Genomic DNA, 15232 nt, shown 5'->3' with positions numbered 1-15232 from the left:
CGATTACCTGGCCTTTCGTCTTTTCTCCGTGGCTTTGTTGGATTTATAATAATGAAACTCTTTTGAATTATTCACATCTATTTACAAAGCCACAATCATACAGTACAAACTCGGTATTGGGAAGATCTTAATTACGTCTTAATTACAAGTTTCCCACTACGGTACTGAATTTCGTCTTTAACACGTTTAATTGATAACTCGAAACGTCTTCGTCGTACTTAAAGATTTCGGTCGTCTCGTCTTTAACTTGTTCGCGACTCGTCTTAATCTAGTCCGCGAACCGTCTTTACGTCTTACGTCTTAAGTTGACCGACCGAACTTGTCTCGTCTTCGACTTAAGTTAAACTGTACCGTCTGTACACGTCTTTGGTTTAATCTGAACTGTTTCCGTCTTCGGCTTAATCTTAACTGTGCTCTCTGTCGATTGGTACTACCCCGTCTCGGTTTGACCACACCCTTTGGGGAAGGTACCATCCCCCTAGTCCAATAAGATTTCCGCCGTACCGCCCCCAAAGATCTTCCGGTTCCTGGAATCGAACATTCTAGAAGAAATAGGGCATGAGAAAAAGCATGAAACACATGTGGCATAATCGTCTTGTTCCGAAACCTTTCCCAACCCCATAAATCCCTTAAGTTTGACCATCGACATATGACATTCTTCGACATCCCGAAGAATAGCACATCCTTTTTACATTATGTACAATTCGTTCCCTGTAAATCTATTGAAACTGTCATGCCCTCGACATTAAAAGAAACTAATAGGTTCCGGTTGACCATCGCCATTATTTACAGGGAAACAATAAACTGGATCCTACATAAATATTTATAGATCACTCCAAATGACTTTCTGTTCCAGAACACGCCTGCACTGAGTTTCGTTGCAACCTTAGGGAATTCTGCATAGCGACAGACCTCGTCTGTGATAATGTCAACCATTGTGCCGATGGTTCAGATGAGTTATCACCGACTGTTTGTCAGAGTAAGTTGAAATTTGAATTTATACAGGGAAATACTGTTTTCGAGAGTGTTCCTGGGAAAACAAGTGGGTATACCACAGCCAGAACAAATTGAAGTTTTTATTTCCCCCTTTTTATTTTATGATCTACATTTCATCAAAAGAAGGTATCATAACATTATTTATTGATCCTGTAAGACAATACAAAGTGTCTAGGATAGGTCGATTACAATGATTGCAAAGTATGATATCATTCTAACTCTGAGTAAAAGCACCTAAAACTATGAAACTGAACTGAATAAAAACATTTCGATGATATCATATTTTATATTTCAAGATGTGAAAACAAGGATGTGGTAATATTTTATTAGAAACAATATTGGTCTGCATGATGAAGTAGGTGTCCAATTCAAAATCAATCTAATTCTCATCTGTGCAACCAAACACTTTTGAAACAGTAATGCTGTTGCCCCAGAGTAGGATATTGTCTAAAAGGTAAAGGCTGTAAACAAGACCATAATTGATGTCAATAAGACAAGTACGAGGAGGAGAGTCTTTGAGCCTATTTATTGCAAAGAAAGCAGTTTTTCGTATAGAATATAGATATGGAATGAGCAGCTTAGTTTTCTGTCAATATGGATTGCAAGAAATTGCATGCAATCAGCTGAAGCTTTTATATCTTCTTCTTCCTCCCCTTTTCAATAGGAGTGTGTCCTGTTTTTTTTCTGCTTTCCTCCTGTTATTGTTATGTCTCTTGTGATATTGAGCTCCAGCTTTCTTTCCATTTCTTTGATGGGCGTTCCAATGGCCTACGTGTATTTGGGATCTGTTTTTCCGTCCATTTAGCCAGACTTTCTGTTGACATCATCTCTACATGGTATCTCCAGAACCTCCTGAGTGCTCTGATCCTGCTATGAACATCCTACGTCTCCAGTTCCTCCCTTAGGTCCGCACTCCTCACATGAGGAGTGTTACTCCTTTGATGCTTCTTAAAGTACTCATTTCTGTTGTTCTTGCCATGCTCTTAGTTGTAGATGTTTCTGACCCCGTTTTGACGGCGTATGTGAGCACGGGTTTTATACACGCCCTATATGTATATGCGAGTTTTTGCTCTATGGCTCATGGTTCCGTTGGTCCAGATTACGTCTCACAGACAGCCTCCGATCTTTGCGGCTTTGTGCGCTTGTGCTCGTACATCTTCTACAGCGCATCGTTCACTGGATACTGTTACTTCAGTTGAAACAGTTCTATGATTTTGTTTTTTATTTCTATCTTACATCGGATAGGTTCTTTGGCGATGACTATGGTCTTATATTTCTCACAGATGATGCTTATGTTCAATTCTTCTGCGTCCATTTTGAACTCAAACACGGGGTGTTGTGGGTTGTCTTCGACCTCTGCTACCAGGACGGCGACATCTGTCTTCTTCTTCCACATATTTTGGGCCATAGGCCTGTATTTTCCAACTTCAGTTCTCTTGAGATATCTGTATAGCACATAGTTCTCTTGAGACATCTGTATAGCACATAATCTTAGAGAAGAGGTATTGAGGTATCTGTATATACATAGTTCCCTTGAGACATCTATATAGCACATGATCTTAGAAAAGAGGTATTATATCATTTAGAAAATTCAATTTGAAGAAACGTCGGCCTGGTCCTTAGGCCGAAATATAGTGGAACTGTTTTATTGAAATTAACCATTAAGTTATTCGAACGAAACCACCTAAAAAACCTTGCCATCAAGCTTTCACAAGCCTGCTGGAGCTCCTCACGACTCCTTTTTAGAACCACCACTGTCATCAGACAAGCCAAATTAATAGACAAACCACTCACGAATGACAAAAAAAAAATTGTGGTCCTAACACGGAGCACTGAAGAACACCAAGCTCTATAATGTTTTTGATTGACAGAAAAGTAATCAACAACTTCAAGAATATTGCCCTGAAGCCCACATTGTAGCATTTGTGGATACTTCTTTTTGAGGCCTTTGCGCCGGAATTTTTTTCAGTTCAATTTCACAATTTATTGCAGTGGGAACACTCTCATTAAAGACTTATCCAACCTAACCTAACCAAACTATCCGCACCAACTGTTCGAAGATGACAATCTAAATGTGATAATTTTTTTTTCAGATAACGAGAGTTCGACCATTCTCGGCATGGAACTGACATGGTTTGTTGCCGCTCTGACCACAGCGATCCTATTATTTTTAGTGTGTTTAGTGGGTGTCTTCATCTGCATATGCCGTTGGAACGGCAGGCTTCCGAACGGAAACGTCCAACAGCAGAACGCCTCCTATTCACGTGAGTTTGGCCAGTTCTCTCTTCCGATTACTGTAATTTTCGAATTTGATGGCGGATTTACAACTTGTGATTATGGAAATGGGTCTCCTTGTTGTTGGTTTTCGCCTCGTGTAAGACTATTATCCGGTTCCCATTGCCGGATAATGAATTCGAGAATTTAGATTAGGATACAGGAGGTTTATTGAAACAAGTCTGGATTTAGGGCCTGTGGCCTTCTGCACCAAACTAAAGGGTGTTTTTTTTTAGAGCTATAGAACTTTAAATTGCAATAAAACAACGATGGATTATTCGATTGACATGAATTTTATTTATCCGCAAGATAATCTTGTGGCATTACATTTTAAATATGATTTCTGGCATATGACCGCCAGGCTGGCTCGGATGTAGTCCAATCTGGACGTCCAATTTTCGATGTCTTTTTCCAACATTTGTGGCCGTATATCGGCAATAACACGGCGAATGTTGTCTTCCAAATGGTCAAGCGTTTGTGGCTTATCCGCATGGACAATGACTTTACATAGCCCCACAGAAAGTAGTCCAGCAGTGTTAAATCACAAGATCTTGGAGGCCAATTCACAGGTCCAAAACGTGAAATTAGGCGGTCACCAAACGTGTCTTTCAATAAATCGATTGTGGCACGAACTGTGTGACATGTTGCGCCGTCTTGTTGGAACCACAGCTCCTGGACATCATGGTTGTTCAATTCAGGAATGAAAAAGTTAGTAATCATGGCTCTATACCGATCACCGTTGACTGTAACGTTCTGGCCATCATCGTTTTTGAAAAAGTACAGACCAATGATTCCACCAGCCCATAAAGCGCACCAAACAGTCAGTTTTTCTGGATGTAACGGTGTTTCGACATACAATTGAGGATTAGCTTCACTCCAAATGCGGCAGTTTTGTTTGTTGACGTAGCCATTCAACCAGAAGTGCGCTTTATCGCTAAACAAAATTCGCTTATGAAAATCGGGAACAACGGCAATCTCATTTTGGGCCCATTCGACGAATCTACGCCTTACTTGATGATCGTTTGGCTTCAATTCTTGCACGAGTTGGATTTTGTGAGCACGCAAACCAAGATTCTCCCGCAAAATCTTCCATAAAGTGGATGGACACAGATCCAATTCCTGTGCTCGATGGCGGATAGACTCATTCGGGTCTTCCTCAATGCTACGCTCTACAGCAGCAATAGCTTCTTCTGTACGCACCGTACGGCGTCTCTGGTGATGCGATTTATCAATAAGAGTAAACGTGGTGCGAAAACGTTCCATGGTTAATCGAATTAACTGCTTTGATGGACAATTTTGTCGACGATAAAATGGACGTAGTGCGCGATACGTATTCCGCACAGAACCATTATTTTCGAAATAAAATTGCACTATTTGCAATCGTTGTTCAGGTGTGAGTCTATTCATGATGAATTTCCAAACCAAACTGAAACTAAATCACTTGACAGCAGTTAAATCGGTCGCCATCTTGAAGAGTAATGCAAACTTAAAGTTATATGCCTCGAAAAAAAACATCCATTACAACTTACCCACTCTGAGCCAACCAAGTTCATTTATTTTGGCTGATACTCGATCATATTTACAGAGGACGAAAATAAATCAGCGGGAATAATTTTGGATCATCTGAAGACTGATTTTTTGTTGTCTCAATCAAAAAAGGATATCTAACACAAAACAATGCTGAATTTCAGAAAGAATTGACATAACTAGGGTAACGGCATCAAAACTAATTAGTAACAAATTATGGTGGAATGGTCCAGATCAACTAAGTCAAAATCCCACAAATATTCAGGAAATGATACAAAGCTCAACATCCGCTAACGCACTAGACACCTCAAAAAGTATAAATAGTTTGACTACAACCACCATTGAAGAAAATCCATGCATCCAAGATACTCTGGATATCTTATTACAGAAATTTGAATCATGGGAGAAAACCATAAGAGTAACAGCCTACTGCCTGAGGTTCAGCAACAAATGCCAGAAACAACACAACGCTACAGTATTCCTGTCAAGAGACGAAATCTACAATCGCACGGACAAGTCAACGTGCAGAAAAACCAATATACAAGTTAGTGACATAAAATGGAAAGAATTACACAAGGAAAATACCTGGCTTTTCGTAACCAATAATCCCCGAAGAATTGCCGTAATATGCAACGGAAAACGAGAGGACACAACCTTGAATGGAACTGGAGTTATTCATTCTACATCAGGATGTACTATTCAAACCAAGAAAAGCACCCTGCACGCCCACACGAGAGATGAAACATCCATAATAACCACGTTCAACAAAGAGGTGCCCCCTAACATTCTTTCATTCAAAAATGAAAAGGACAACCCGGACATAGCACTCGAGCCTTCTTGGAAAGCCCCGGATATGCTGGATCAACTTCTCATTGACCGGAACGATTTAGATAGCCAATCCGAAACTCCCTGGAAGAGCATAACTCTTCATACGTCCATTACAAGCTTTGCAACTACACTTGCTGTCATACTTATAGCAATCACTATTTACGTAGGGCTGAAAAAAATTCACAGCACGCTACGAAAAAACCAGCAAGGAGGAATCACCGACCAGGGAAATACCTCAACCAGCACCGAGAAGCCAAAGACCTGCCGAAAGTGCATCACGTTTTGAACTTGAACCTATTTATTCCCAAGTTCAAACTCAAAGCACAACATTAGTTTAGTATTACTTCAAGAAACCTGACACCTTACTATGCCCACATCAACCACCTGGAATCGGGTGTCATAGTAAACAGGACGACCACAATGCTGAAAGCTGCCTTCCTCACTTCAAGGGGCCCCTGGAGTATATTTAATGTGAATTAAACATTGAGGAATGTTCAGGGGAAATCACATTTAAATTCAAATTCCATGGAAAATTATTAGGGAGCAGTTATCGACCTCATGCACTCAATACCATATCTAGGCCAAATAATGTGCGAAATTTGCAGATTACAGCAACTCCGAAAGGCGGTCAATGACGAAAACTGTGTGTCGTCACAACTAATATAAAAGCCATACTCATTGTAATTCTCAACAACATTCTTTTGTTCAAAGTTTCGACGTTAATAAATCATTTTGACTCCACCGCGAGTTTTACTTGGTTTGTAGTGGATTTACAACCCTCTACTCACCACAACTTACTCACTGCTACTTCAACGGAGTTACGAACCGTTGAAGAAAGTAGAAACATATCTTAGAGGATAACCTCCAAAGATACATAACTTTTCCTATCAATGCCTTCTGCCCTTGTATTACAAGTAACTATTCCCACAAGTGAATGCTTGCTTATTTTGGCATCACGAAATGCCTAACGTTACCAATAACGAATGAAAGTTAGATCCGTTATTTCCACCTCAAATATGTCGGCCATGAAACATTCAGAAAACATATCCTGCCCATTCGGAACCCCTTACTTATCCGAAGTGGATCCTCATCCTTGTGTCAAATTCCGAGAGGAAGGCACGTCCAAGAACGCACTCTCCACCCTCCTCTTTACAGGAAAGATAAACGTTAAACGTCCAACCTGCCAATAAACACGGGAGGGAGGACAGCCAAACATAATCGCCTCCAAAAATATTGCCTCAAAGGATGGCATTTAGGTCACGTCCGCGCAAGGATTTGTCGCGCGCGGGGGTGAGGAAGAGGGGGGGAATCGAATCTAATTTTTTATTCATGAAGGCTCGAGTTTAGGGCCTTATTGGAAATCGCCTCGGACGTTTTGTGTCTAAATGTTAATGGGGGCTGTTTATATCGCAGATAGTGCCAGACAAGACATGGATCATCGACAGCGAGGGGTTGTATCCATAATTCATGGGGCGAGGGGAAGATGTAATTTTTCGATGGTTACGCTGCCCAAGGCGACTATTGACGGAGTAATGTCTTGTGGCAGATTTCTCATGAGTAACATTAACGACTTTTTTAAAGGAGGTATTTCGTAATTGTGTGCCGAAAATTTTTGAATGTATCGAAAAATAAATGTATTATATTTTGAATTATTCTCTTAAAATTATACCGTTGAGAATACTAAACCGTCTAAGCCCCAAGAAGACAAAAATACTCCCAATAATGGTTTCTTATCGGCTTCTACGGACTATTCGGCTTCTACAGACTATTCGGCTTCTGCGGACTATTCGACTTCTACGGACTATTCGGCTTCTACAGTAATCTACAGACTATTCGGCTTCTACCGACTATTCGGGGAACGGTGAACTAACAGAAGAAATAGACGTTCATAAAGCCATTCGACAGGGTGACTCTCTAAGCCCTTTGCTGTTCAACATGATCATGAACGAACTGATAAAACTCAGAGGATAGAAGTTTGACAACAAAGAAAATGAAATATTGTGCTAAGCTGATGATGCAGTATTAATTGCGGAGAGCGAAGATGATCCCCAAAGATTATTGGATCAGTTCAATATAACAATTTTCAACCGCTTGGACGACAGCAGACTGGTGAAGGTGGCAAAGGACAAGTCATAGAATCGTAGGAAGACCCCGCAAACGTTGGAGTGATGATTTAACAACTGAGTGAACACAGGCAAAGAAGTGAGAAACATAAGCAATTTGCTCAATACTAAGACGGAAGAAAAGAAGGAATTATTTCATAGACTTGCAGAGGGCAGCTATTATTTGGTTTTCAAAAAAAAAAATTCTTGCTTAGCATGAAAATAGTTTAAAGATCGAAAACGAGTACCTAGAAACCCTGAGTTATCATTCTCCTAAATGGATCTGGTTCCCCATTAGGACTCACCTTTCCATCTAAAAATTGACCACACGCAATCAACTTATGGAAGGTGATCCAAATTTTGCCCTGTTCAACCTTTTTTGGTTTGTTCATATAAAAAATTAACATTCGAAATTGCTATGTGTTTTAATGAATGAGCCGATAATAAATTAATGAGGAAAAACAAATTTATCAGTTACCGCAGTATATTAATTATAACACGAAGTTATTTGTATGTTAATTTTCTCCTTCAACTGACCTGAAAAGGTTCGATCAAGCTAACCTCAACCAACATTCGACATATTAATTGCGTGTGTGTAAGCTTTATTAGGAGAAATCAGACTAATGTCTTGTCTACACGGGACGAGCACTAAACCCAGTTTTTGGCTGATATAATCACAAGTCAGAAAAAATATCTCCTTCTCAAAATTGAATACTGAGAGACTTGGCTTCCCATTCGATCATTCGGTAAAAGGGTTGCAATTTGCAGCCAAGTGAGTCTAGTTTTTACCAACATCCACCGTTGACCGGGTAGTGCTCGTTTATTAACAAAACGTTTCTTCAAATGGATACATTATACAGGGTGTTTAATAATTATTAATTAGATATTAGAATTTCAGTAGACACATCATTTTAAGTTTTCTTTTATTTAAAGAGGTTTTCAACACATTTTCTCTTTCTTCTTCAGGAGCCATATCCTCTCAAAAGGTTGGCTAATAAAATGGCAACCTACATCTTCGACACTGCAGCCTTAAACAACTCAACAAAACTGCACTTGTATTATCTGCAAAAAGGTATATTTCTCCTTCTCAGCAGATGACTCAGATCCTGCAACTCTCCAATCTTTACCTTGTTCAGTACTTCCCTTTCTTTACACATTCTTTTGAGCACGTTTGTATTTGGTCTGTACGTCGACATTTCGAACGTCTCCAGGAGATTACTAATATCCTGCTCCATTGTTCAAGCTTCCATTTCACAGAGCAGCATAGGGAATACGTAACATTTTAACAACCTGATCTTGAGCTGTAAACTACATTTCGGGCTTGGTCAATTCGCAATTGAATTTCCTCCATACACTCATTACTCTCATTAGCAATGGTTCCAAGGTATTTATACTTCCTCACCTTTTCCACTGGCTCTTCTTTAATCCATAAACTCTCTGGTCGTTGTTGTGCTTTTGTAATGGTCATAAATTTTATTTTCTCCACATTCAATATGAGGCCACATTTTTCTACCAATCGATCTTATATTATTTGTAGGTCTGCTGGCGACTCTGCAATGAGTATGGTGTCGTCAGCATATCTTATGTTGTTGGTTGGTCTTCCATCAACTTTTATGCCGATTGTTGTTCCCGCCAAAGCATTTTCAATTATGTTCTAAGAGTACTGATTGATTAGAAGTGGTGATAATACACATATTGTACAATAATAATATTGATAGCATTCTGGCAGTATTAATTCAAGTTTCTTTTCTTCTTGTTGCAGTGCAGCAGATGTACGGCTCCAATGGTGCGATGAAACAAGGGAGCACGACGACGTTAACTGGAGTTAACCAGGGAAACTGGTGGTACCCTGCGGGCCCGCTCGGGTTCAGTCGCAACAGCAGCAGCACGCCGGCCCAGGCCCTCCTCTACTGCCTGGCAAACTGAGACAGGGCCAGCTACAGCCCAACGGAGGCGGCGGTGGCCCAGACAAGGACCTCGTTTCGCAGCCGGCTCAGAAAGACGAATGGTTCGTCTAGCAGTAGGTGAGAATAATTCCAGTGCTTTTTTTTAATTAAATTTTGGCGGCATCAACTGCTTTGGTTATTAGCCGTATATGCAATCATTCATTTAGAATGTATGTACATAATAAATTGAATAGTGTAAGTATGAAATCCGAAAACAATATATAAATCAGAAATAAACAGGTAGACGGTTAAAAGATAAAAGATGAAAGATATATTGATCAATGAGCATGCAAATAAGGGATAACCGGGACAAACATATGAACTAATAAACGAATAAATATATACACACATATATGATTATAAACAAATAAACCAATAAATGAACGAGCAGATGAATAAATGAAGGAATAAATGAATTAACAAATAAACAGATAAATAAATTCCAGTGTTATTCAGTATCATAACAGTTGGACTGAAATGTTCGTAGGCTAACATGAAAAAAACATTTTTTCATCAAAATTTGAATTTATTATTTGATATATACTAACTGACAAAGAAACTGCAACACCCAGAAGGAGCTGTTTAAATTTTAAATTTTTTTGGTTAAACATATTTAGTAAAGCAAGGAGTAAATGATTGAAATTTTGAGAAAAAAACGAAGAGTTCACAATTTTCTTCAATGAATTTGTTAATAATGTGTTTGTCTACCGCGATTATCATCTATCCACTCCCCAACACGTCTCGGCATTTATGCAATAAGAGGGTCTATTTCTTCTTGAGGGATACTATCCCAAGCTACCGGTACTTCATGTCTCATAGCCCCCAAAGTCCGTGGGCGCTGAGGTAAATTTCTAAGCCTTCTATTCATGATGTCCCAAACATGCTCTATGGGTGAAAGATCGGGGGATCTGGGCGACCATGGCAAAAGATTCATATGGGTTGCTTCGAAAAAGTTTAAACTAACTCTGTCAACATGAGGTCGGGCATTATCTTGCTGAAATATTGGATTCTCGAGACAGTTAAGGAAAGGAAGAACATATGGCTCCACTATTTCTTGAAGGTAACGCAGCGCTGTCATGTTACCTCGAATAAAGACTAAAGGTGACCTACTTGCATGAGCAATAACACCAAATACCATAACACCTGGGTGTCCGGTGTACATGACGCTCAACGTCAAACTGAGGTTCACACCTTTCTCTCCGACGTCGCCTAACCCTTCCTCGGCCATCATGTGCATCCAAGGAGAATCGAGATCAATCAGCAAAGACGACCTGTTGATATTCCACATTCCAATGTTGACGTTCTCTGCACCACTGTAATCGATGCCGGCGATACTCTACCTTCTGAGGTAACACAATATGGGAATGATAATCCTGCAGTCCAAAAGTCCTCATCCGGCGGTGAACCGTTCGAGCAGTTACAGGATGGCCTTGTTCTCCAAAGATCGAGTTGTCGCAAATCGGTCTTTAATGGCCATAAGACTTAGACGTCGCTATTGAACTTCATTTGTGCCCCTTCAATGTCCGGTCCTAATCTTTTAGATTTTGGGCATTATTAAACCACGCTTGAGAACATCTCACTGTATTAGTTGGATTTCTGTTCGTGCTATTAGCGATTTCTCGAAATGACAACCCCGCCTCCCGTAGAACAATAATTCGACCTCTTTCAAATTTACTAAGCCGGCAATAAATTTCGCATACACGTGCTCTACGCATTTTAATAACTAAATATAGCCTTCGATCTCCTCGAACAGATGGTTTATTTCAAAATTGAAAACTTGCAAGAAACGATTACAATATTTCAGTAACAAAAATTGTAAACAAGAAAAAACCTTCACGATTTTTTTTCTCTAAATTCAATCATTTATTCCATGCTATACTAACTATGTTTTACCAACAAAAAAAATTAAATTTTAACAGCCCTTTCTGAGGTTGCAGTTTCTTTGTCAGTTAGTATAGTTGCCTTCGAGGGCGATGCAACGATTATAACGATCATACACGTTCCTTCAAAATCCTTAGAGTCTCAGTATTTTGATCAACTTGATCGACAGTAATCCAAAATTATTATTGAGTGTACTTTCAATGATCTGTCACCTGGATCAACGAGGCTGTCACCAACCGAACATTAAGTTCGGTTGATGACAGCCTCATCATCCACTGCGTGCTTTGTTCTCGGCGCTCATTTCAAGTCATTCAAACATAGCAAACCACTTCTCAAGGGTTTGATTTTTTCGATAATGATAAGCCTTGGCTTCAACAGTTTTTTTTTGCCAAAAAGCAATGCTTAATCAACAAATTCGAAATTCCTAACCAACAATAGTTGGTTCACTCAAAACCAACAGCTGTTAAATTCATACAGTAATCTTTTGAAGGTAAGGGCTAACTAAAAACCATATAGATTTGATGCTAGTATGGCCATCTATGTGACAGCCTACGAACTTATCAGCCTACCTAATACAGGGTTATCCACTGTAATATGACATTTTTAAATAATAGTTACCAAGGTACTTTTTTTCCAAAGAATGAATTTAATTACATAGAGATGTTTATACCTGATATTCAAGAAGCCTTGAGCTAAAAAATAATGTCGGCTTAATGACTGCTATCTTATGGAATGCAAGTTTTGTCTTATAATGCAAAATCTTTCATAACTCGATCCAACATTTCCTATCGATTCTGATAAAAGCTTCTTCAATCTTCACTACTCCACTCAAGTGAATTACCTACTTGTATAAATGCGTTTTCTTGTGAGGGTAGAACAAATAGTTCTGCTGGATCCTTCGCAACCTAGTCTCTTTCAGATTTTCCACTCATTTTAGTATTGCATTACGACTTGGAACATCCTCATGCCGCCTAACATTAAATTCTCGATGAAAAAATAGTTATACATTTATTGAAGATCCCAAACTTCATATGAACGTGGAAAACGCAACCTCTAAAATTTCATGGTCCACTGCACTATTTTTACTGAAGAAGTATTTAGTTCTAAAGGCTGTGCTCAAATTTACCCTCTCCGTGTGCACCAACCTTCCTGTATCTACTACCCCTTCTAAAAACGTCACTCACTTCAAGATTGGATTAGATTGAAGGGGGGTTAGGTTGTGCTGCCCCATCCAAGCTGTTCTCACCTTTAGTAGTCGTAGTTCTACAGCTTGCCCTCCAGTTCTAGAGTTCTAATGAACTCCAGTATCTGGGATGGCTTCAATAAGGTTACTTCCTCACTTCAACATGTCTCTTGTCCCAATCATTTTTTACGTTGGCTAGCGATGGTGAGGAATTCCGTCATCAGGTGATCCGAAGTTTTTTCCTCCTCCCCACAGAATCTGCACTCGTCATTTCCTGCTAGATCCATTTTCATGAGGTGTTTCCTGAGGCGGCAATGTAGGATCCAGATCCAGATACCTCTTAGATCTTGCTGTATCATAGTCCCAAAGAAACATTTTGAAATGATTCAACCCAGGAAGATTCCGCCAGAGTGTTTCTCTGTATTGATATAGAGCTACAAAGACTGATTGAATAAAGGTCATTTTTATGTGTGTATGTGATTAAGAGAATACTTAGTTGGCCTAATATTTAGCTTGAACGTTGTAAATTTTTTTCAATAACATAATCTTTGTGATCAACATTTTTTTTCATTGTTGCAGGAGTGGCCGGGTCATGTGGCCTGCAGGGTAAGTCGAGCGTGGAACCCAACGCTCGGCATCCGAACCAACCACGAAATCGTTTAACGTCACGTGACACGCTTAAAGTAAGAACATTGTCTAAAAATTTCTAGCTAATTATGAGAGTATAAATTATGAGTGCATTCCTGTGAATCTTCCTTCAAGCATCGCTGACTGTTCTAATCTAATGGAAAAAGTGGATTTTTCTTAGATGTTTAAAGGAAAACCGCCCCGTTGCAAACTGGAGAATCCTAGGTAGGTTTATTTAGAAACCAGCTAGTTAGCAGATAATAAAGAATTCATTCAATCGAAGAGACTCTTTCTACATTGTTGCCATTCAGAGAATTGTACTCAACTGAAGGGAGAATCATTTCAGTCGACTTCGAAGAATGAGATTTTTATTTTACTACTAAGTCCATTGATGCCACGACAACGATGTAATTTAAGAGATCCAGTTTTCAATGATGGCGTTTCAAATCCTCCTAGGTATAAATTCTTGTGTAAAAGACAATACCTAACTAGTTATTTTCTGCGAATAACCTAGGGAATGCGAAAATGTATAGGTTAGGGTAGCGAAATATTTAGTGTAACTTTGTTTGGAACAGTTTACATGGAGCGTTTGATACATCAAAGTCGCCTTTGAAACGGGGCATTGTTTGAATGCTTACGGCTCCGGTTTGTCGAATCGGGTCGGGTCGTTTCTGAAAAGACCGGAAAGATGGGAAATTATTTTAATTGTTTGATGTTTGATGTAACGCGAGTTTGGATTTATATTGGCTTTTCGGCACTGTCTTTTGGGAACATAGAGGTCATTATTAAATAACTGGCAAGCCATGGAATAATGAATGAATGGGTTTACTAGGCACGCTAAGAATTTTTTCATTTATATCAGAGAATTCTCTTGTTGAAACAATTATTTTCAGACAGCATGTCCATTTTACTCGAATAGTTTCTCTTTTTATATGAAAGTTTGGTTTCTGCTGTGTGTTCTTTGAGTTATCATTAGTTGATAATTCAATTGGATTTCAAATCTGTTGAGTCTTGTAAGACTAAATTCCTTTGCCTGAACAAGTCTAGGAGTGTTAGCCCAGTGGATTGTCCTACTGTTCAACTCCCATAGATGGACCGCAGCTTTATATTGGTCTTTTCCTATCCCACAGAAAGGCTAAGGTCCAGCAGGTCTTAACCTTGATGCACTTTTTGCAAGTTTGTCCGCTCTTTCATTTCCTTCAACCCCACAGTGTCCTGGTACCCATAGTAGAGTCACCTTATTTCCTCTGGCCAGTTGCTTTATGGTGTTACGGCACTCCCAAGTCAGCAAAGACCCCTGACCAAGAAAGTGTAACTTTTGTTTCAATTTCTGAACGTGCCTAGTAAATCCAATTCTCATTTTACCCTTGAACCATTTTAATTTCAAAAATAGTATTTTGCCTTCAGTTTCAACTTCAAATATCATTTCAGCTGAAACATAACGAAACAAACGAGCGTAGACAAGTTCAAAGTAAGATGAAAACGCGCACAGCCAATAGACAAATACGACTAATACACATCCATGTTTTCGATGTAAACTAGAGGTGAAGTGCACACAAAAATGTATAGCACAGCTAGACAGAAAAAGATCAGTATTGACAGTTGTTCTAGACCAGTGAAACTAATTTTCGTATTTGTTGTTTAATGACCATACGTCAAATATGTCAACATTCGAAAGCTACTCCTAACGTAACATTAGGATAATACACTATAGAATTTTCTACGGAAACAGAAGTTATTTCGTGATAAAGGATCAAGAACGGTGTAGAAATTTAATGAATAGAACAAAGATAAAAGAGCAAATATTTTTGTTACACATACTCACTCATTTCAATATTAATTCAACGGAAACATGAGCCATTAAATTC

General features: G+C 39.2%; 1 protein-coding gene across 1 annotated transcript in view; it reads left to right on the top strand.

The window, feature by feature from the left end:
* Positions 1-14309, top strand: part of LOC123679177 — a 71908-nt gene extending 57599 nt beyond the window's left edge. Inside the window, exons 4-7 of the mRNA XM_045616608.1 lie at positions 857-979; positions 3090-3260; positions 9490-9751; positions 13317-14309. Of these exons, the coding sequence (XP_045472564.1) occupies positions 857-979; positions 3090-3260; positions 9490-9653 (458 nt within the window). The 3' untranslated portion in view covers positions 9654-9751; positions 13317-14309. The remainder of the gene's footprint in view (positions 1-856; positions 980-3089; positions 3261-9489; positions 9752-13316) is intronic.
* The last annotated feature ends 923 nt before the right edge of the window (positions 14310-15232 follow it).

Source organism: Harmonia axyridis, chromosome 4 (genome assembly GCF_914767665.1).
Source record: "Harmonia axyridis chromosome 4, icHarAxyr1.1, whole genome shotgun sequence".
Classification (NCBI taxonomy): domain Eukaryota; kingdom Metazoa; phylum Arthropoda; class Insecta; order Coleoptera; family Coccinellidae; genus Harmonia; species Harmonia axyridis.
This window is presented reverse-complemented; position numbering and strand designations above follow the sequence as displayed.